The sequence below is a fragment of the Dendrobates tinctorius genome, unplaced genomic scaffold, assembly GCF_039654945.1.
Source record: "Dendrobates tinctorius isolate UK_male_01 unplaced genomic scaffold, ASM3965494v1 ptg000165l, whole genome shotgun sequence".
NCBI lineage: Eukaryota > Metazoa > Chordata > Amphibia > Anura > Dendrobatidae > Dendrobates > Dendrobates tinctorius.
In genome coordinates, this window is record NW_027361832.1 from 15,770,883 (window position 1) to 15,794,068 (window position 23,186).

Sequence of the window (23,186 nt, forward strand, 5' to 3'; positions counted from 1 at the left end):
TGTTGACCATCCTCTCCTACTCTCTAGGCTCCAGTCACTAGGCATTAAGGACACTGCTCTTTCCTGGTTCTCCTCCTATCTTTCCGACCGCTCCTTCAGTGTTCTGTTTTCTGGCTCCACTTCATCTCCTCTTCCTCTCACTGTTGGGGTACCTCAGGGCTCAGTCCTTGGCCCCCTTCTCTTCTCTCTCTATACAGCCCCAATTGGACAGACCATCAGCAGATTTGGCTTTCAGTACCATCTTTATGCTGATGACACACAACTGTACACCATCCCCTGACCTTACCTCCGCTGTACTACAGAACGCCACTGTCTGTCTGCAGTCTCCAACATCATGTCTGCTCTCTATCTGAAACTCAACCTCTCCAAAACTGAACTTCTTCTGCTCCCACCATCTACTAACCTCCCTAAATCTGATATTTCCCTCTCTGTGGGTGGCACCATAATAACACCCCGACAGCAGGTGCGCTGTCTGGGTGTTATGTTCGACTCCGATCTCTCCTTCACCTCCCATATACAATCTCTTGCCCGCTCATGCCGCTTACACCTAAAGAACATCTCTAGAATCCGCCCTTTTCTCACCATGGAAACAACAAAAACTCTCACTGTCGCCCTGATCCACTCCCGCCTAGACTACTGTAATGCTCTATTAATTGGCCTCCCTCTCACTCGACTCTCCCCTCTCCAGTCTATCCTTAATGCAGCAGCCAGGGTTGTCCATCTGGCTAATCGTTTCTCAGACGCGTCCGCTCTTCGCCAGTCGTTACACTGGCTGCCAATTCATTACAGGGTACAATTCAAAGTACTTGTTCTCACCCACAAAGCTCTCCACAGTGCGGCACCCCCTTACATCTCCTCCCTCATTTCTGTCTATCGGCCTAACCGACCGCTGCGCTCTGCAAATGACTTTCGACTAACCTCTGCCCTAATCCGTACCTCCCACTCCCGACTCCAAGACTTCTCCCGTGCTGCGCCAATCCTCTGGAATGCTCTACCCCAAAATATTAGGACCATCCACAATTTGCATAGTTTTAGGCGCTCGCTCAAAACACATTTGCTCAGAGCGGCCTATCACATTCAGTAATCAAAGTCATGTTTGTGTGTGTGTAGCCCATTCACTATCTCCATCTAACCCCCACCCCCTGAAGATGGCTGGACCGTCATTGTAAATACATCATTGTAAATACAAACCTGTGCTTTGTATCCCCCCCACCTCATTGTAGATTGTAAGCTCCACGAGCAGGGTCGTCTTATTTCGCTTTAATTATTGTATTGTTAACGTTGTTACTTATGACTGTTGTGTTTGAAACTGTTCAACTGTAAAGCGCTGCGGAATATGTTGGCGCTATATAAATAAAGATTATTATTAGATTATTATTATTAAATCTGACTTGTACCTTAAGGACATGTTTGTTAGCAATGTGATGTCCTTGTGGTAAGTGCACAGTGAAATAACGCGGAGGCATCAGCCCGCTGCATAGTCGAGCAGCGCACGAGATGAACCAGCACCCACAGCCTCATTTACCAACAATGCAAAATCACCAGTTACATGGAAGTACAGTTTTAACCCCTTCATGACTGGAGCTTTTTTCAGTTTTGCATTTTCGTTTCTCGCTCCCCTCCTTCCCATAGCCATTATTTTTTTTTTATTTTTCCGGCAATATGGCCATGTGAGGGCTTATTTTTTGCCGGACGAGTTGTACTTTTGAACGACACCATTGTTTTTAACATATTGGGTACTAGAAAATGGGAACAAAAAAAAATTCCAAATGCGGTGAAATTGCAAAAAAAGTGCAACCCCACACTTGATTTTTGTTTGGCTTTTTTAGCTAGGTTCATTGAATGCTAAAACTGACCTGTAATTACAAGTTCATAGACACCAAACATGTCTAGGGTCTTTTATCTACGGTAAGTGGTGAAAAAAAAATGCCAACATTTGCAAAAAAAAAAAAAAAAAAAAATGCCACTTTCCGAGACCCATAGTGTCTCCATTTTTCATTATGTCGGGCTGGGTGATGGTTTATTTTTAGGCGTGCTGACCTGAAATTTTTAATCATACCATTATGGTGCAGATACGATCTTTTGATCGCCCGTTATTGCATTTAAATGCAATGTCGTGACGACCAAAAAAAAAAAAAAAAAAAAATTTCTGGCGTTTTTTTCTCGCTACGTCATTTAGCGATCGGGTTAATACTTTTTTTTTTTATTGATAGATTGGGCGATTCTGAGCGTGGGGGATACCAAGTTTGTGTAGGTTCGATTTTTTTTTTTATTGTTTTATTTTTAATGGGGCGAAAGGGGGGGGGGGGGTGATTTAAACTTTTATATATTTTTAAAACTATTTTTCTTTGACTTTTGGCATGCTTCAATAGCCGCCATGGGAGGCTAGAAGCTGCAACAACTTTATCAGCTCTGCTACATAGAGGCGATGCTTAGGTTGCCTCTATGTAGAAGAATTACAGACTTGCTATGAGCAAACATTGAATCTTATTCTTTACCAATCTACATATTACTAGACAAATATATGCAAATGCACACCTATGCAAATACTTTAGGCACATGTAGAAAATACCGTAAGTGTTTTTTTTTAATCAATTAAATACGGTACAATCAAGTGAATAAACAAAAGGAGAAATCTAAATCAGATCAATATTTGGTGTGAGCCTTTTGTCGTCAAAACTATCAGTTATTCTAGGTTCACTTTTACTTGCACACAGTTTTTGAGGGAAGTCAGCAGGGAGGTTGTTCCAAACATCCTGGAAAACTAACCACAGATCTTCTGTGGATGTCACTTGGGGCCTTCAGGGCTTGATGTGGCCAAGTGCTTAGTGCACCCACTCATTTACCATCATCAGTCATGCCCCTTAATGTGATTGACAGCATTCAATTTGCAGCGCTAGCTGGTGTAACCCCCCCAGTCCTGCACATAACGATACTGCAGCAGCCCAGAGCAGTGTCAGTGTGTCAGAGTGCATTCTTAACCCTCTCCTTTGTGTGGCAGCCAATCTCTGCACATAGGATCACACGGCTGATGCTGACAGACAATGGAGAGGCGAGGCGATCATGCACACTAAGGCTAGGGTCACAGGGTTGTTTTCCTTCACCCGAGAAAATTGGCCCGATTATGCTAATCACAATCTGATTTTCCCAGATGTGGAGAATACAAAATTATATAGATGTTAGAAACACTGCTACAAAAGAGAAAAAAAAAAAAAAAATTATTATATATGGAACACTAAAATACCACATGCTAGAGATCACTGAATGAACAATAAAACATAAAAATGATGAATGCAAGTCAGAATTAATATCCCATGGAGGTCTGGATTTGGAATGATACTAAAAATCAAAGTGGAAAAATCAAATTACAGGCTGAGTCAACTTCAGGTGAAGTGACTCAAACCACGGACATGAAGCTCGTGTGTGTGTGTGTGTGTGTGTGTGTGTGTGTGTGTCGCTGGAACGAGTCATGATGTCCGAGATGTGCTTGATTGGATTCAGGTCTGGGGAACGGGCAGGCCAGTCCATAGTCTCACTGCCTTCATCATGCAGGAACTGATGACACACTTCAACCACAAGAGGCCTAGCATTGTCAAGCACAAGAAGGAACCCAGGGCCCGCTGCATCTGGTCTCACAATGGGTCGGAGGACATCATCCCGGTACACAGTGGCAGTCAGGGTACCTCTGGCTAGCAAATGGAGGGCTGTGCGGCCTTACAAAGAAATGCCTCCCAATGCCATTGCTGAGCCACTACCAAACTGGTCATGCTGGAAAAAGTTGCAGGCAGCAGAACATTCTCCACAGCGTCTCCAGACTTCATATACGCTCAGTGCAAACCTACTCTCAACTTTGAAGAGCACACGGTGCAAATGTGTCTATCTTGGCGTTCTCTGGCAAATGCCAATCGCCCTGCACAGTGTTGGGCTGTAAGCACAACACCCACTTGTGGACGTCGAGCCCTCTTCCACCCTCATGGAGTCTGTTTCTGACAGATTGAGCAGACGCATGGATGTTAGTGGCCTGCTGGAGGTCATTTTGTAAGGCTCTGGCACTGCTCCCTTGTCCCTCCTTGCACAAAGGAGAGGTAGCAGGCCTGTTGTCGAGTTGTTAGCCTCCTAGTATCTGCTCCATGACACTGTGCTGACAGACACAGCCATCGTTCTTGCAACAGCTTGCATTGACGTGCCATATTGGATGGGTTGCACTACCTGAGCGACTTCTGTGTGTTGTAGACATCGCCTCATGCTACCCTACCTCTAGGGGTGAGAGCAATGACAAAATGCAAAAGTAACCAAACAGCCAAAAAGGATGAGAACAGAGAAATGGTCTGTGGTCACCCCCTGCAGAACCACTCCTTTATAGGGTTGACTTGCTAGTTGCCTATCATTTCTACCTCTTGTCTGTTCCATTTGCACAACAGCAGGAGAAATTGATTCACAATCAGTGATAGGGGCAGGCTTTGCAGCATTAAGAATCTCTCCCCCCCCCCCCCCCCCCCCCCCCCATGTGCTCACCCCACCTATCCACTCTCTCTTTCCCCATGTGCTGACTTCTCCCGTCTGTGCTCTCTTCCTTGACCTGTCTACCCCATGTGCTATCCCCCTTGTCTGCTGTCTCTCTCCTTCCTGTGCTGTGTTCTCCCCTCATGTGCTGTCCCGTTTGAGCTGTCTCCCCCTGTCCTGAATTTCTATTTAAATGGGTTTTCCCACAAACGAAACGAATTTTAAAAATTGTCTGTGTCTAACCATGTACAGAACATACCACATCTCCTGGGCAGGGGAGGAAGCAAAAGACAATAGTGACATTACAGCAGGAGATTACAGAGGATACATTTTGTGAGGTAAAATATTGTTTAAAAACAGTCAGTGAAATATTTTACCTCACAAAATGGATCCTCAGTGTGACGGTGGTCCGTTGGTGGTACCGCGCAAGAGGTTGGTACCAGCAGCAGTTTCCATATTGAGATACCCATTACTTGGGTGTCCCAATATGGCGGTTAGTGAACTTCCTCCACTTGGAATTCTGGGATACAGTTACATCTGGGGGGGCGAAAAATCTGAGTGGGCCCCTAACCTGCAACTCTGATTACAACTCAGGTGGCGAACCCAGTGGCAGTAGCTCTGGGTGGGCCCCCTCAGAACAAGGGGCTCGGGGCGACCGCACCCTCTGCCCCCCTGGTAGCTACACTACTGCCTTCAGGACATCCACAGGTGCATCTCACAAAATTAGAATCTCAAAGAGTTAATTTATTTCAGTTCTTCAATACAAAAAGTGAATTTCATATATTATATAGAGTCATTACACACAGAGTGATCTATTTCACATGTTTGTTTCTGTTAATGTTGATGATTATGGCTTACAGCCAATGAAAACCCAAAAGTCATTATCTCAGTAAATTACAATGCTTTATAACACCAGCTTGAAAAATTATTTTAAATCTGCAATGTTGGCCTACTGAAATGTATGTCCAGTAAATGCGCTCAATACTTGGTCGGGGCTCCTTTTGCATCAATTACTGCATCAATGCAGCATGGCATGGAGGCGATCAGTCTGTGGCATTGCTGAGGGGTTATGGAAGCCCAGGTTGCTTTGATAGCAGCCTTCAGCTCGTCTGCATTGTTGGGTCTGGTGTCTCTCCTTCCTCTTGGACAATACCCTATAGATTCTCTATGGGGTTAAGGTCAGGCCAGTTTGCTGGCCAATCAAGCACAGTGATACTGTTTGTAAACCAGGTATTGGTACTTTTGGCAGTGTGGACAGGTGCCAAGTCCTGCTGGAGAATGAAATTTCCATCTCCCAAAAGCTTGTAGGCAGAGGGAAGCATGAAGTGCTCTAAAATATTCTGGTAGATGCAGAACTTAAGATCAGTCATATTCATAATGTTAAAGAATAATAAGGAAGAGTCAATTTCCGCTCTGTAGTACAGGTGTACTGGATATTTTGGCTCCACTACTATATTCTACACAAGGTCTAAGTGATGGCGTGCTGCCATCTAGTGGATTTTCATGGTAAATAAAATACAAAAACCATTGACAGGGCCACTAAACCAGCACAAAAAAAAAAAAAAAGCAATGGGATGGTTAGTTCTCTTGAAAAGTATGGGTTTGAGGGGGGGGGGGGGGGGGGGGGGGGGGGGAAATATATATAAATAAAATTGTCTCATCCTTAAACCAAGTAATATATATGTCGAAATCCGTATGGTAATCCATATGGACTGAGGTCATGCTGCAGAAATTAAGTGTTGTATATACTCGAGTATAAGTCGATCCGAGTATAAGTCGACCCCCCTAATTTTGCCCCAAAAAACTGGGAGAACTTATTGACTCGAGTATAAGTCTAGGGTGGGAAATGCTCCATATATTATTCCCCCATATGCTGCCCCCATAAGAAGCTCCATAGATTATTCCCCCATATGCTGCCCCCATAATTAGCTCCATAGATTATTCCCCCATATGCTGTCCCCACAAGAAGCTCCATAGATTGTTCCCCCATATGCTGCTGCATGTAAAAATAAAAAAAATGACATACTCACCTCTCCGTCGCTGGGTGTCAGATTCTCACCTGTGCTGCGTCCATGGCTGCTCACCGCTATCTGCACGTCAGTCAGTGACGTTCAGACTGCAGGGGGCGCGGCGCACACTAACCACGTCACCGCACCCTCTGCTGTCTGAAGTCACTGACCGATGACAGACAGCAGCAAGCAGCCATGGACGCAGGACAGGTGAGTATCGCTGTACTTACCCGTCCTGACGCTGTGTCTTGAGCCCCCAGCTTCTCCGCGCTCTCTCTTCCTGCCTTCAGCGGTCATGTTGTACCGCTCATTAAAACTCATGAATATGCGCATATTCATGAGTTTTAATGAGCGGCACCACGTGACCCTGAAGGCAGGAAGAGAGAGCACGGAGAAGCTGGGGGCTCAAGACACAGCGTCAGGACGGGTAAGTATGACCTGACACCTCCGCCCCCTCCGACCCCCTTTGTATATGACTCGAATATAAGACGAGAGGGGGACTTTCAGCCCAATTTTTTGGGCTGAAAATCTCGACTTATATTCGAGTATATACGGTAATACAATTTTATTACATATACACAGCATATATCAATAATACGCTAGTCTTAGTGGTCACAATACTGCATGGTTTTTTCACAGGCTCCTTTACCTGTGTTATGTGCATACTCTATTATTTAGACAATTCTATACCTTTGATAATTTCGTATTATTTTTATGAATAACACTTATAAAGCTAAGAACACAGGGTGTTTCTGATATAGAGTTGCCTGTGTTAAACTTTCCTTTGTTTCTGGAAGTATAGTATGATGGACAGAGCCAGTGTGAAAGGAGTTTGGCAGAATCCATAATTTACGACAGTTATTCCCAATATTTTCTCTCTTAGAAGATGTATTAAGCCATTCCCACTTTCCTTATCTTTGTGGTTGTAATTTGTCTGAATCTCAGATGCCCAGACACAAGAACTGTACACTGACAGACACTGGCTGTGTTATTTTCTTATATCCAATGTATCGTATTTAATTTGGACAAATAATGGCAGATCTGGAGATAGGACTGGTCCACGTGACACAAACTGTGTGACACGACCCGCAGGCCGGTAACTAAGACGTCACCTGTCACCGAGCCGGAACCTGTCACCCTAGCACACCCTACTCCTATCCCTTGCTAGGGAGCTGGGTGGTGCAGGCACTGGCCCCACCACTGTACTAATACACACCAGGGAAAAATACAAACAGGGGAACACCACTTAGCTTTGCTCTGTTGCTCTTGCTCCCAGCAACAGAGTCCACCACCAGAATGCAGCTTTCCTCCTGAATAGCTGCCACCAAGCTCTGTCAGAGCTGAAAGGAAATCCCATCTGTGACTCCTTCCACACCAGGATTCTGACTGTGCTGCAAGGAACTCTCTCTAGCTCCTTCCTCCTCCAAGGATGGTTGGAAATGACCACTATCACCAACAGTGATTGCAACACCTGACACTCTTAAGCAGAGCCAACACACCTGCTTTATAAATCACATACACTAAAGAAACCAGAGTGCAATGACCCTAACAGCCACCGGGGGCAAAACTAGAACGGAAACCACCACAGTGCAATGACCCTAATGGCCACCGGGGGCAAAACTATCTTTAAGCACCACAGCTTAAGGAAAAAAAAAAAGAAAAAAAGGTTACTAGTGCATTTTATCTGTCATGATCCAGCATGGATCATGACAGTTTGTATCTCAGTCCAAATCAGCTCTTCTTGGAAGAGGCTACCGCGACACCCGGTTTGGCATTTGTTAGAGGGGTTGTCCAGAACGAATATACTGATCACCTAGCCTTGAGAGATCATCAATATTTGATTTTCGAGGGTCTGGTACTACCACTTAGTTGCAAGTATATACTCCAGCTGCATGTCAGCACCGTACTGAGCTGTGGTGTTTCGGCTCCATATTTTGCTTAATTCTGGCTGGAGCTATTTGGGGGTGCCGGACCCTCCTAATCTTACATTGATGACTAGTGATGGACGATCATCCGTGGCACTGCTCGATTCTCCACAGGAGAGACCATCCTCTGGAAAAAGGCTTGCGTTTCACATTCACTTCCATTATGCTGGCTACTCAAGTTGAGCCCATCTGACCTGCTCGAGTACGGAGCATGTCTATGCTCAATCATCACTACTGATTACACCTCTACTGTTCAGAAGGAATCGGAGTAGGGTATTTTTTTTTTTTTTTTTTTTTACTTATCTACAGATTGCCATAAGGCAAATAGCACATATTTTATTTGGGGTCTAATTATTAAAATGTAACTTTTATACATCAACTTAATATAAATTATGTGCACTTTAACCCCTTACTGCCATCGGACGGTTTAGTACGTCCGATGGCAGTACCCCCCACTTTGATGTGAGCTCCGGCGGTGAGCCCACCTTAAAGCCGGGACATATCAGCTGTTTTGAACAGCTGACATGTGCCCGCAATAGCCACGAGCGGAATCGCGATCCTCCCGTGGTTATTAACTAGTTAAATGCCGCTGTCAAACCCTGACAGTGGCATTTAACAAGCGCTTCCGAACGGAAATACGCTCACCGGTGACCCGCGTCACCGGTGCCAGCATGACAACCAGAGGTCTCCTTGAGACCTCTATGGTTGTTGATGCTGGATTGCTACGAGCATCACCCGGTGGTCGGTGCTCATAGCGAGTCTGTAATTCTGCTACATAGAGGCGATCTGATCCTTAAAAAAAAAAAAAATAAATAAAATAAAGATTAACCTGATCGCTAAACGGTGTAGTCAAAACGCCAGAATTGTGGTTTTTTGGTCGAAACGACATTGCACTAAAATGCAATAACGGGCGATGAAAAAAAAAAAAAAAAGTATCTGCACCAAAATGGTATCATTAACCCCTTAATCCCATGTGACGTACTATCCCGTCCATGTGCCCTGGGACGGGATAGAACGTCACAGCGATCAGTGGCGCCAACGTGGTGAGCGCCGCTGATCGCGGCCGGGTGTCAGCTAATTATCACTGATGACACCCGGCACAATGTGTCAGGGGCGGTCACGGACCGCCGACACGTTAACCCCTTGCACACCGCGCTCAAACACGATCGCGGTGTACCGGGGGTTAAAGGGAAGCAGCGGCATGGAGGGGGCTCCCTCCGTGCTTCCCTGAGCCCCCCACAGCAGCGCAATGTGCAGCGCTGCTGCGGGGGTCTCTTTCCCTACAGGTCCTTGGATCCAAGATGGCGACGGGGACCTTCGGGGGGCCTGTAGGGAGCTGACTTCCTCAGTGCCTGCAAAGCGCAGGCATGAGGAAGTCTGCGTCTATGCCTGTGACAGATCGCTGATCTGTCACAGTGATCGGTGATGTGACAGATCAGCGATCTGTCACAGGACAGTGATGTCCCCCCGGGACAACCTAATAAAGTCAAAAAAACAAAAACAGAGAAAAAAAAAAAAAAAAAAGGGCGTACAAATAATCGTTAAATAAATTAGAAAAAGAAAATAAAAAAAATTCCCCAATAAATTCATTTTTTGGAAATAAAAAAAGAAAAAAAAAACAAAAAACAAAACAATAAAAGTACACATATTTGGTACCGCCTTCGGTAACGACCTGCCCTATAAAACTGTCCCATTAGTCCTTTAGCGAACCCCTTAAAAAAAAAAAAAAATCAAAAAACAAAAGCAAAAAATGATTTATTATCATACCGCCGAACAAAAAGTGCAATAACGCGCAATCAAAAAGACGCATATAAATATCCATGGTACCGCTGAAAACGTCATCTTGTCCCGCAAAAAACAAGCCGCTATACAGCATCAGTGAAAAAATAAAAAAAAGTTATAGCTCGCAGAATAAAGTGATACAAAAATAATTATTTTTTATATAAAACACTTTTTATTGCATAAAACCACCAAAACAAAAAAACGACCTAAACGAGGCATCGCCGTAACCGTACTGACCCGAAGAATAAAACAGCTTTATCAATTTTACCGCACACGGAACGGTGTAAACGCACCCCACAAAAAAAATAAATGAAACGCTGGTTTTTGTTCATTCTGCATCCCAAAAAAAAAAAAAAAAATCGGAATAAAAAGCGATCAAAAGATGTCACGTGCCCGAAAATGGTACCAATAAAAACGTCAACTCGTCCCGCAAAAAATAAGACCTCACATGACTCGGTGGGTCAAAATATGGAAAAATTATAGCTCTCAATATGTGGTGATGCAAAAACTATTTTTACAATAAAAAGCGTCTTTTAGCGTGCGACAGCTGCCAAACATAAAAACCGCCATAAATAGTAAATCAAACCCCCCGTTATCAACCCCTTAGTAAGGGAAAAATAATAAAAATTAAAAGAAAATGTATTTATTTCCATTTTCCCATTAGGGTTAGGGCTCAGATTAGGGTTAGGGGTGTGTTGGGGTTAGGGTTGGAGTTAGAATTGGGGGTTTCCACTGTTTGGGCACATCAGGGGCTCTCCAAATGCAACATGGCGTCGGATCTCAATTCCAGCCAATTCTGCGTTGAAAATGTCAAATGGGGCTTCTTCCCTTCCAAGCTCTGCCATGCGCCCAAACAGTGTTTTACCCCCACATACGGGGCATCAGCCTACTCAGGACAAATTGCAAAACAACTTTCGGGGGTCCAATTTCTCCTCTTACCCTTAGGAAAATAAAAAGTTGGGGGCAAAAATATTTTTGTGGAAAAAAATGATTTTTTTATTTTCACGCCCAGGCGTTATAAACTTCTGTGAATCACTTGGGGGTTCAAAGTGCTCACCACACATCTAGATAAGTTCCGTGGGGGGGGGGTCTAGTTTCCAAAATGGGGTCACCTGTGGGGGGGGGTTTCAATAGTTTAGGTACATCAGGGTCTCGCCAAACGCACATGACACCTGCAGACCATTCCATCAAAGTCTGTATTCCAAAACGTCACTACTTCCCTTCCGAGCCCTGACGTGTGCCCATACAGTAGTTTTCTCCCACATATGGGGTATCAGCGTACTCAGGACAAATTGGACAACAACTTTTGGGGTCCAATTTCTCCTGTTACCCTTGGGAAAATAAAAAAAAACTGGGAACTAATTGATCATGTTTGTGGAAAAAAAAAATACAATTTTTTTATTTTCACGCCCGGGCATTATAAACTTCTGTGAAGCACTAGGGGGTTCAAAGTTCTCACCACATATCTAGATAAGTTCCTTGGGGGGGGGGGGGGGGGGGGGTTTCCACTGTTTAGGTACATTAGGGGCTCTCCAAACGTGACATGGCGAACGATCTGAATTCCAGCCAATTTTGCATTGTAAAAGTCAAACTGCACTCCTTCCCTTCTGAGCTCTGCCATGTGCCGAAACAGTCGTCCCCCCCACATATCAGGTATCGGCATACTCAGGACAAAATTGCGCAACTTTTGCAGTCCAATTTCTCCTGTTACCCTTGGTAAAATAAAAAAAAAAATATATGAACCTGAAGTATTTTTTTTTTTTGTGACAAAAAAAAAAAAAAAAAAAAAAAAGGAAATGTTCATTTTTTTTAAACATTGAAAAAATTCCTGTGAAGCACCTGAAGGGTTAATAAACTTCTTGAATGTGGTTTTGAGCACCTTGAGGGGGTGCAGGTTTTTGAATGGTATCATATAGACCCCTCAAAGTGGCTTCAAATGTGATGTGGTCCTAAAAATAAAATGGTGGTGTAAAAATGAGAAATCGCTGGTCAACTTTTAACCCTTATAACTCCCTAACAAAAAAAAAAAAAATTTTGGTTCCAAAATTGTGCTGATGTAAAGTAAACATGTGGGAAATGTTACTTAAGTTTTTTGTGTGCCGTATCGCTGTGATTTAAGGGCATAAAAATTCAAAGTTGGAAAATTGTGAAATTTTCAAAATTTTCACCAAATTTCGGTTTTTTTTACAAATAAACGCAAGTTATATGAATGAAATTTTACCACTAACATGAAGTACAATATGTCACGAGAAACAGTGTCAGAATCACCGGGATCCATGGAAGCGTTCCAGAGTTATGACCTCATAAAGGGACAGTGGTCAGAAATGTAAAGTTGGCCCGGTCATGAACGTGCAAACCACCCTTGGGAGTAAAGGGGTGAAAGGGGGTTGGTTGTTCGGTCCAAATCGATCAGTCTGCAGTCAGTCACTCACCCTCCACCTTTAAAATCCTTTATAAAATGAGTTATAAAAATATGAGTGATGTCACGCAAAAACACGACTCGTCCCACAACAAACACACAAGTCCCCATATGGCTGCAAATGGGAGAGCTCTTGTATGGCCTCATAACTTCGCCTCAACTTCTCTCCACAGAGGGCAAAGTTGCATCAGGAGGCCATTTTCTAGTTCCCTGGCTGCCGCTGCACAGAGCAGTTACGGCCTCGAACTCCTCAGCTCGGCGCTAAAAAACATTTTGCCCTTTTTCGCAATGTAAGTTCACGGTCACAAAAATCAAACCTTGCCCACATCAAAAATGGCCGCAAACTAATACAATAGTACGCAGGCGCTAATTGGCTAATGTTCGGTCACGTGAAAAGCCTGACGCGCATTGTGAAGCCTTCGCAAACTTTTTTTTGCCACCTTTTGCAGAGGCGCGCTGACTGACAAAAGTGTCACAGGGCAAAAGCGACACCAGACTCCGCACTTACCCGGATGGCACCAGGAGCAGCCCTCACACTCAGCACGGCTCGCCGCCCCGCAACCGACATGAAGGCCGCCATGTTGTCGATAATAATATTCAAAATCGTGCAACTTTATTCACACAGCATGGCCATGCAAACTAACCACGTGACCCATCTGAGCTGTTCTCGCCTGTCCCTGGACTATGAGCTGCCAGTATCAGCTCTGCCCAAACCCCGCCCATTGTCATTCCTGATAGGCTACACATAGAGTGTAAGGTCCTGCTGCTTAGCCTGCTAAGTGCAGATGCGACAGAAGGTGCCCCTATACACAGCACCACATACAGAGCACCCCTATACACAGCACCACATACAGAGCACCCCTATATACAGCACCACATAGAGAGCACCCCGATATACAGCACCACATAGAGAGCACCCCGATATACAGCACCACATGGAGAGCGCCTCTATATACAGCACCACATAGAGAGCGCCCCTATATACAGCACCACATAGAGAGCGCCCCTATATACAGCACCACATAGAGAGCGCCCCTATATACAGCACCACATAGAGAGCACCCCGATATACAGCACCACATAGAGAGCACCCCGATATACAGCACCACATGGAGAGCGCCTCTATATACAGCACCACATAGAGAGCGCCCCTATATACAGCACCACATAGAGAGCGCCCCTATATACAGCACCACATAGAGAGCGCCCCTATATACAGCACCACATAGAGAGCGCCCCTATATACAGCACCACATGGAGAGCACCCCTATATACAGCACCACATAGAGAGCGCCCCTATACACAGCACCACATACAGAGCACCCCTATATACAGCACCACATAGAGAGCACCCCGATATACAGCACCACATAGAGAGCACCCCGATATACAGCACCACATGGAGAGCGCCTCTATATACAGCACCACATAGAGAGCGCCCCTATATACAGCACCACATAGAGAGCGCCCCTATATACAGCACCACATAGAGAGCGCCCCTATATACAGCACCACATAGAGAGCGCCCCTATATACAGCACCACATGGAGAGCACCCCTATATACAGCACCACATAGAGAGCGCCCCTATACACAGCACCACATACAGAGCACCCCTATATACAGCACCACATAGAGAGCGCCCCTATATACAGCACCACATAGAGAGCGCCCCTATATACAGCACCACATAGAGAGCGCCCCTATACACAGCACCACATACAGAGCACCCCTATATACAGCACCACATACACAGCACCCCTATACACAGCACCACATACAGAGCACCCCTATATACAGCACCACATAGAGAGCACCCCGATATACAGCACCACATGGAGAGCGCCTCTATATACAGCACCACATAGAGAGCGCCCCTATATACAGCACCACATAGAGAGCGCCCCTATATACAGCACCACATAGAGAGCGCCCCTATATACAGCACCACATAGAGAGCACCCCGATATACAGCACCACATAGAGAGCACCCCGATATACAGCACCACATGGAGAGCGCCTCTATATACAGCACCACATAGAGAGCGCCCCTATATACAGCACCACATAGAGAGCGCCCCTATATACAGCACCACATAGAGAGCGCCCCTATATACAGCACCACATAGAGAGCACCCCGATATACAGCACCACATGGAGAGCGCCTCTATATACAGCACCACATAGAGAGTGCCCCTATATACAGCACCACATAGAGAGTGCCCCTATATACAGCACCACATAGAGAGCACCCCGATATAAAGCACCACATAGAGAGCGCCCCTATATACAGCATCACATAGAGAGCGCCCCTATATACAGCACCACATAGAGAGCACCCCGATATACAACACCACATGGAGAGCGCCTCTATATACAGCACCACATAGAGAGTGCCCCTATATACAGCACCACATGGATAGTGCCCCCATATACAGCACCACATAGAGAGCGCCTCTATATACAGCACCACATGGAGAGTGCCCCTATATACAGCACCACATGGAGAGCGCCCCTATATACAGCACCACATGGATAGTGCCCCCATATACAGCACCACATAGAGAGCGCCTCTATATACAGCACCACATGGAGAGTGCCCCTATATACAGCACCACATGGAGAGTGCCCCTATATACAGCACCACATAGAGAGCACCCCTATATACAGCACCACATAGAGAGCGCCCCTATATACAGCACCACATAGAGAGCACCCCGATATACAACACCACATGGAGAGCGCCTCTATATACAGCACCACATAGAGAGTGCCCCTATATACAGCACCACATGGATAGTGCCCCCATATACAGCACCACATAGAGAGCGCCTCTATATACAGCACCACATGGAGAGTGCCCCTATATACAGCACCACATGGAGAGCGCCCCTATATACAGCACCACATAGAGAGCACCCCTATATACAGCACCACATAGAGAGCACCCCTATATACAGCACCACATAGAGAGCACCCCGATATACAGCACCACATAGAGAGCGCCTCTATATACAGCACCACATAGAGAGTGTCCCTATATACAGCACCACATAGAGAGTGCCCCTATATACAGCACCACATAGAGAGCACCCCGATATACAGCACCACATGGAGAGTGCCCCTATATACAGCACCACATAGAGAGCGCCTCTATATACAGCACCACATAGAGAGCGCCCCTATATACAGCACCACATAGAGAGTGCCCCTATATACAGCACCACATGGAGAGTGCCCCTATATACAGCACCACATAGAGAGCACCCCTATATACAGCACCACATGGATAGTGCCCCTATATACAGCACCACATAGAGAGCGCCTCTATATACAGCATCACATAGAGAGCGCCCCTATATACAGCACCACCTGGAGAGCGCCCCTATATACAGCACCACATAGAGAGTGCCCCTATATACAGCACCACATAGAGAGTGCCCCTATATACAGCACCACATAGAGAGTGCCCCTATATACAGCACCACATACAGAGCACCCCTTTATACAGCACCACATAGAGAGCGCCCCTATATACAGCACCACATAGAGAGTGCCCCTATATACAGCACCACCTGGAGAGCGCCCCTATATACAGCACCACATAGAGAGCGCCCCTATATACAGCACCACATAGAGAGTGCCCCTATATACAGCACCACATAGAGAGTGCCCCTATATACAGCACCACATAGAGAGTGCCTCTATATACAGCACCACATAGAGAGCGCCCCTATATACAGCACCACATACAGAGCACCCCTATATACAGCACCACATAGAGAGCACCCCGATATACAGCACCACATGGAGAGTGCCCCTATATACAGCACCACATAGAGAGCACCTCTATATACAGCATCACCTGGAGAGCGCCCCTATACACAGCACCACATAGAGAGCACCCCTATATACAGCACCACATAGAGAGCACCCCTATATACAGCACCACATAGAGAGCGCCCCTATATACAGCACTACATGGAGAGCGCCACTATATACAGCACCACATAGAGAGCGCCTCTATATACAGCATCACCTGGAGGGCGCCCCTATATACAGCATCACCTGGAGAGCGCCCCGATACAGCACCACTTGGGGCGCCCCTATATACAGCACCACATAGAGAGCGCCTCTATATACAGCATCACCTGGAGAGCGCCCCTATATACAGCATCACCTGGAGAGCGCCCCTATATACAGCACCACATAGAGAGCGCCTCTATATACAGCATCACCTGGAGAGCGCCCCTATATACAGCATCACCTGGAGAGCGCCCCGATACAGCACCACCTGGAGAGCGCCCCTATACACAGCACCACATAGAGAGCGCCTCTATATACAGCATCACCTGGAGAGCGCCTCTATATACAGCATCACCTGGAGAGCGCCCCGATACAGCACCACCTGGAGAGCGCCTCTAAATACAGCACCACATGGAGAGCGCCCCTATATACAGCACAACATGGAGAGCGCCCCTATATACAGCACCGCATGGAGAGCGCCTCTATATACAGCACCACATGGAGAGCGCCCCTATATACAGCACCACATGGAGAGCGCCCCTATATACAGCACCACATGGAGAGCGCCTCTATATACAGCACCACATAGAGAGCGCCCCTATATACAGCACCACATGGAAAGCGCCCATATATACAGCACCACATGGAGAGCGCCCCTATATGCAACACCACATGGAGAGCGCCCCTATATACAGCACCACATGGAGAGCGCCTCTATATACAGCACCACATGGAGAGCGCCCCTATATACAGCACCACATGGAGAGCGCCCCTATATACAGCACCACATGGAGAGCGCCCCTATATACAGCACCACATGGAGAGTGCCCCTATATGCAGCACCACATGGAGAGCGCCTCTATATACAGCACCACATGGAGAGCGCCCCTATATACAGCACCACATGGAGAGCGCCTCTATATACAGCACCACATGGAGAGCGCCCCTATATACAGCACCACATGGAGAGCACCCCTATATACAGCACCACATGGAGAGCGCCCCTATATGCAGCACCACATGGAGAGCGCCCCTATATGCAGCACCACATGGAGAGCGCCCCTATATGCTGCACCACTTGGAGAGCGCCCCTATATGCAGCACCACATGGAGAGCGCCCCTATATACAGCACCACATGGAGAGCGCCCCTATATACAGCACCACATGGAGAGCGCCTCTATATACAGCACCACATGGAGAGCGCCCCTATATACAGCACCACATGGAGAGCGCCCCTATATACAGCACCACATGGAGAGCGCCCCTATATGCAGCACCACATGGAGAGCGCCCCTATATGCAGCACCACATGGAGAGCGCCCCTATATGCAGCACCACATGGAGAGCGCCCCTATATTCAGCACCACATGGAGAGCGCCCCTATATACAGCACCACATGGAGAGCGCCCCTATATACAGCACCAAATGGAAAGTGCCCCTATATACAGCATCACCTGGAGAGCACCCCTATATACAGCACCACATGGAGAGTGCCTCTATATACAGCATCACCTGGAGAGCGCCCCTATATTCAGCATCACCTGGAGAGTGCCCCTATATACAGCACCACATGGAGAGTGCCCCTATATACAGCACCACATGGAGAGCGCCCCTATATACAGCACCACATGGAGAGCGCCCCTATATACAGCATCACCTGGAGAGCGGCCCTATATACAGCACCACATAGAGAGCACCCCTATATACAGCACCACATAGAGAGCGCCCCTATATACAGCACCACATGGGGAGTGCCCCTATATACAGCACCACATAGAGAGCGCCTCTATATACAGCATCACCTGGAGAGCGCCCCTATACACAGCACCACACAGAGAGCACCCCTATATACAGCACCACATAGAGAGCACCCCTATATACAGCACCACATAGAGAGCGCCCCTATATACAGCACCACATGGAGAGCGCCCTATATACAGCACCACATAGAGAGCGCCTCTATATACAGCATCACCTGGAGAGCGCCCCTATATACAGCATCACCTGGAGAGCGCCCCGATACAGCACCACCTGGAGAGCGCCCCTATATACAGCACCACATAGAGAGCGCCTCTATATACAGCATCACCTGGAGAGCGCCTCTATATACAGCATCACCTGGAGAGCGCCCCGATACAGCACCACCTGGAGAGCGCCCCTATATACAGCACCACATGGAGAGCGCCTCTATATACAGCACCACATGGAGAGCGCCCCTATATGCAGCACCACATGGAGAGCGCCTCTATATAAAGCACCACATTGAGAGCGCCCCTATATACAGCACCACATGGAGAGCGCCCCTATATACAGCACCACATGGAAAGCGCCTCTATATACAGCACCACATAGAGAGCGCCCCTATATACAGCACCACATGGAGAGCGCCCATATATACAGCACCACATGGAGAGCGCCCCAATATGCAACACCACATGGAGAGCGCCCATATATACAGCACCACATGGAGAGCGCCCCTATATACAGCACCACATGGAGAGCGCCCCTATATGCAGCACCACATGGAGAGCGCCTCTATATACAGCACCACATGGAGAGCGCCCATATATACAGCACCACATGGAGAGCGCCTCTATATACAGCACCAAATGGAGAGCGCCCCTATATACAGCATCACCTGGAGAGCACCCCTATATACAGCACCACATGGAGAGCGCCCCTATATGCAGCACCACATGGAGAGCGCCTCTATATACAGCACCACATGGAGAGCGCCCCTATATGCAGCACCACATGGAGAGCGCCCCTATGTACAGCACCACATGGAGAGCGCCCCTATATGCAGCACCACATGGAGAGCGCCCCTATATACAGCACCAAATGGAGAGCGCCCCTATATACAGCATCACCTGGAGAGCACCCCTATATACAGCACCACATGGAGAGTGCCCCTATATACAGCATCACCTGGAGAGCGCCCCTATATACAGCATCACATGGAGAGTGCCCCTATATACAGCACCACATGGAGAGTGCCCCTATATACAGCACCACATGGAGAGCGCCCCTATATACAGCACCACATGGAGAGCGCCCCTATATACAGCATCACCTGGTGAGCGGCCCTATATACAGCACCACATGGAGATCGCCCCTATATACAGCATCACATGGAGAGTGCCCCTATTTACAGCATCACCTGGAGAGCTCCCCTATATACAGCACCACATGGAGAGCGACTCTATATACAGCACCACATGGAGAGCGCGCCTATATACAGCATCACCTGGAGAGCGGCCCTATATACAGCATCACATGGAGAGGGCCCCTATATACAGCACCACATGGAGTGCGCCCCTATATACAGCACCACATGGAGAGCCCCCCTATATACAGCACCACATGGAGAGCGCCTCTATATACAGCATCACATGGAGAGCGCCTCTATATACAGCACCACCTGGAGAGCGCCCCTATATACAGCATCACCTGGTGAGCGGCCCTATATACAGCACCACATGGAGAGCGCCTCTATATACATCATCACATAGATAGCGCCTCTATATACAGCACCACCTGGAGAGCTCCCCTATATGCAACACCACATGGAGAGCGCCTCTATATACAGCATCACATGGAGAGCTCCCCTATATACAGCACCACATGGAGAGCACCCCTATATACAGCACCACGTGGAGAGCGACTCTATATACAGCACCACATGGAGAGCGCCCCTATATACAGCATCACCTGGAGAGTGCCCCTATATACAGCATCACATGGAGAGGGCCCGTATATACAGCACCACATGGAGTGCTCCCCTATATACAGCATCACCTGGAGAGTGCCCCTATATACAGCATCACATGGAGAGGGCCCTTATATACAGCATCACCTGGAGAGTGCCCCTATATACAGCATCACATGGAGAGGGCCCCAATATACAGCACCACATGGAGAGCGCCTCTATATACAGCACCACCTGGAGAGCGCCCCTATATGCAACACCACATGGAGAGCGCCTCTATAAACAGCATCACATGGAGAGCTCCCCTATATACAGCACCACATGGAGAGCTCCCCTATATACAGCACCACATGGAGAGCTCCCCTATATACAGCACCACATGGAGAGCGACTCTATATACAGCACCACATGGAGAGCGCCCCTATATACAGCATCACCTGGAGAGTGCCCCTATATACAGCATCACATGGAGAGGGCCCCTATATACAGCACCACATGGAGTGCGCCCCTATATACAGCACCACATGGAGAGCGCCCCTATATACAGCACCACATGGAGAGCGCCTCTATATACAGCATCACATGGAGAGCGCCTCTATATACAGCACAACCTGGAGAGCGCCCCTATATGCAACACCACATGGAGAGCGCCTCTATATACAGCACCACATGTAGAGGTCCCCTATATACAGCACCACATGGAGAGTGCCCCTATATGCAGCATCACATGGAGAGCGCCCCTATATGCAGCACCACATGGAGAGCGCCTCTATATACAGCACCACATGGAGAGCGCCCCTATATGAAGCACCACATGGAGAGCGCCCCTATATACAGCACCACATGGAGAGCGCCCCTATATGCAGCACCAAATGGAGAGCGCCTCTATATACAGCACCACATGGAGAGCGCCCCTATATGCAGCACCACATGGAGACCGCCTCTATATACAGCACCACATGAAGAGCGCCCCTATATACAGCATCACCTGGTGAGCGCCCCTATATACAGCATCACCTGGCGAGCGCCCCTATATACAGCATCTCCTGGAGAGCGCCCCTATATACAGCATCACCTGGAGAGCGCCTCTATATACAGCATCACCTGGAGCGCCCCTATATACAGCATCACCTGGAGAGTGCCCCTATATACAGCATCACATGGAGAGGGCCCGTATATACAGCACCACATGGAGTGCGCCCCTATATACAGCATCACCTGGAGAGTGCCCCTATATACAGCATCACATGGAGAGGGCCCGTATATACAGCATCACCTGGAGAGTGCCCCTATATACAGCATCACATGGAGAGGGCCCCTATATACAGCACCACATGTAGAGGTCCCCTATATACAGCACCACATGGAGAGCGCCCCTATATGCAGCATCACTTGGAGAGCGCCTCTATATACAGCACCACATGTAGAGGTCCCCTATATACAGCACCACATGGAGAGCGCCCCTATATGCAGCATCACCTGGAGAGCGCCTCTATATGCAGCATCACCTGGAGAGTGCCCCTATATACAGCACCACCTGGAGAGTGCCCCTATATACAGCACCACATGGAGAGCGCCCCTATATACAGTATCATCTGGAGAGCGTCCCTATATACAGCACCACATGGAGAGTGCCCCTATATACAGCACCACATGGAGAGCGCCCCTATATGCAGCACCACATGGAGACCGCCTCAATATACAGCACCACATGGAGAGCGCCCCTATATACAGCACCACATGGAGAGTGCCCCTATATACAGCATCACCTGGCGAGCGCCCCTATATACAGCATCTCCTGGAGAGCGCCCCTATATACAGCATCACCTGGAGAGCGCCTCTATATACAGCATCACCTGGAGAGTGCCCCTATATACAGCACCACATGGAGAGCGCCCCTATATACAGCATCACCTGGAGAGCGCCCCTATATACAGCAACACCTGGAGAGTGCCCCTATATACAGCACCAAATGGAGAGCGCTCCTATATACAGCACCACATGGAGAGCTCCCCTATATACAGCATCACCTGGAGAGCGCTAGATATACATCATCACCTGGAGAGCGCCCCTAAATACAGCACCACTTGGAGAGCGAACCTATATACAGCACCGCATGGAGAGCGCCCCTATATACAGCATCACCTAGAGAGCGCCCCTATATACAGTACCACATGGAGAGCGCCCCTATATACAGCACCACATGCAGAGTGCCCCTATATACAGTACCACATGGAGAGCGCCCCTATATACAGCACCACACGGAGAGTGCCCCTATATACTTTACCACATGGAGAGTGCCCCTATATACAGCATCACCTAGAGAGCGCCCCTATATACAATACCACATGGAGAGCGCCCCTATATACAGCACCACATGGAGAGTGCCCCTATATACAGCATCACCTGGAGAGCGCCCCTATATACAGCATCACATGGAGAGCGCCTCTATGTACAGCACTACATGGAGAGCGCCCCTATATACAGCACCACCTGGAGAGCGCCCCTACATACAGCATCACCTGGAGAGCGCCTCTATATGCAGCATCACCTGGAGAGTGCCCCTATATACAGCACCACCTGGAGAGTGCCCCTATATACAGCACCACATGGAGAGCGCCCCTATATACAGTATCATCTGGAGAGCGTCCCTATATACAGCAACACATGGAGAGTGCCCCTATATACAGCACCACATGGAGAATGCCCCTATATACAGCACCACATGGAGAGCGCCCCTATATACAGCACCACATGGAGAGTGCCCCTAAATACAGCATCACCTGGAGAGCGCCCCTATATACAGCATTACA

The 23,186-nt window shown here is 47.8% G+C and overlaps 1 protein-coding gene across 2 annotated transcripts in view; it reads right to left on the reverse strand.

Annotated features, from left to right (window-relative positions):
- DECR1 (2,4-dienoyl-CoA reductase 1) overlaps positions 1 to 23,186 on the reverse strand; it is a 188,556-nt gene that overhangs the window by 48,888 nt on the left and 116,482 nt on the right. Inside the window, exon 1 of one of the 2 annotated variants that reach the window (XM_073550523.1) lies at positions 13,147 to 13,300. The exons of the other annotated variant lie outside the window; for it this stretch is intronic. Within the exon in view, the coding sequence (XP_073406624.1) occupies positions 13,147 to 13,218 (72 nt within the window). The 5' untranslated portion in view covers positions 13,219 to 13,300. Of the gene's footprint in view, positions 1 to 13,146; positions 13,301 to 23,186 lie in introns of those variants that run through there. 2 annotated transcript variants of the gene reach the window in all.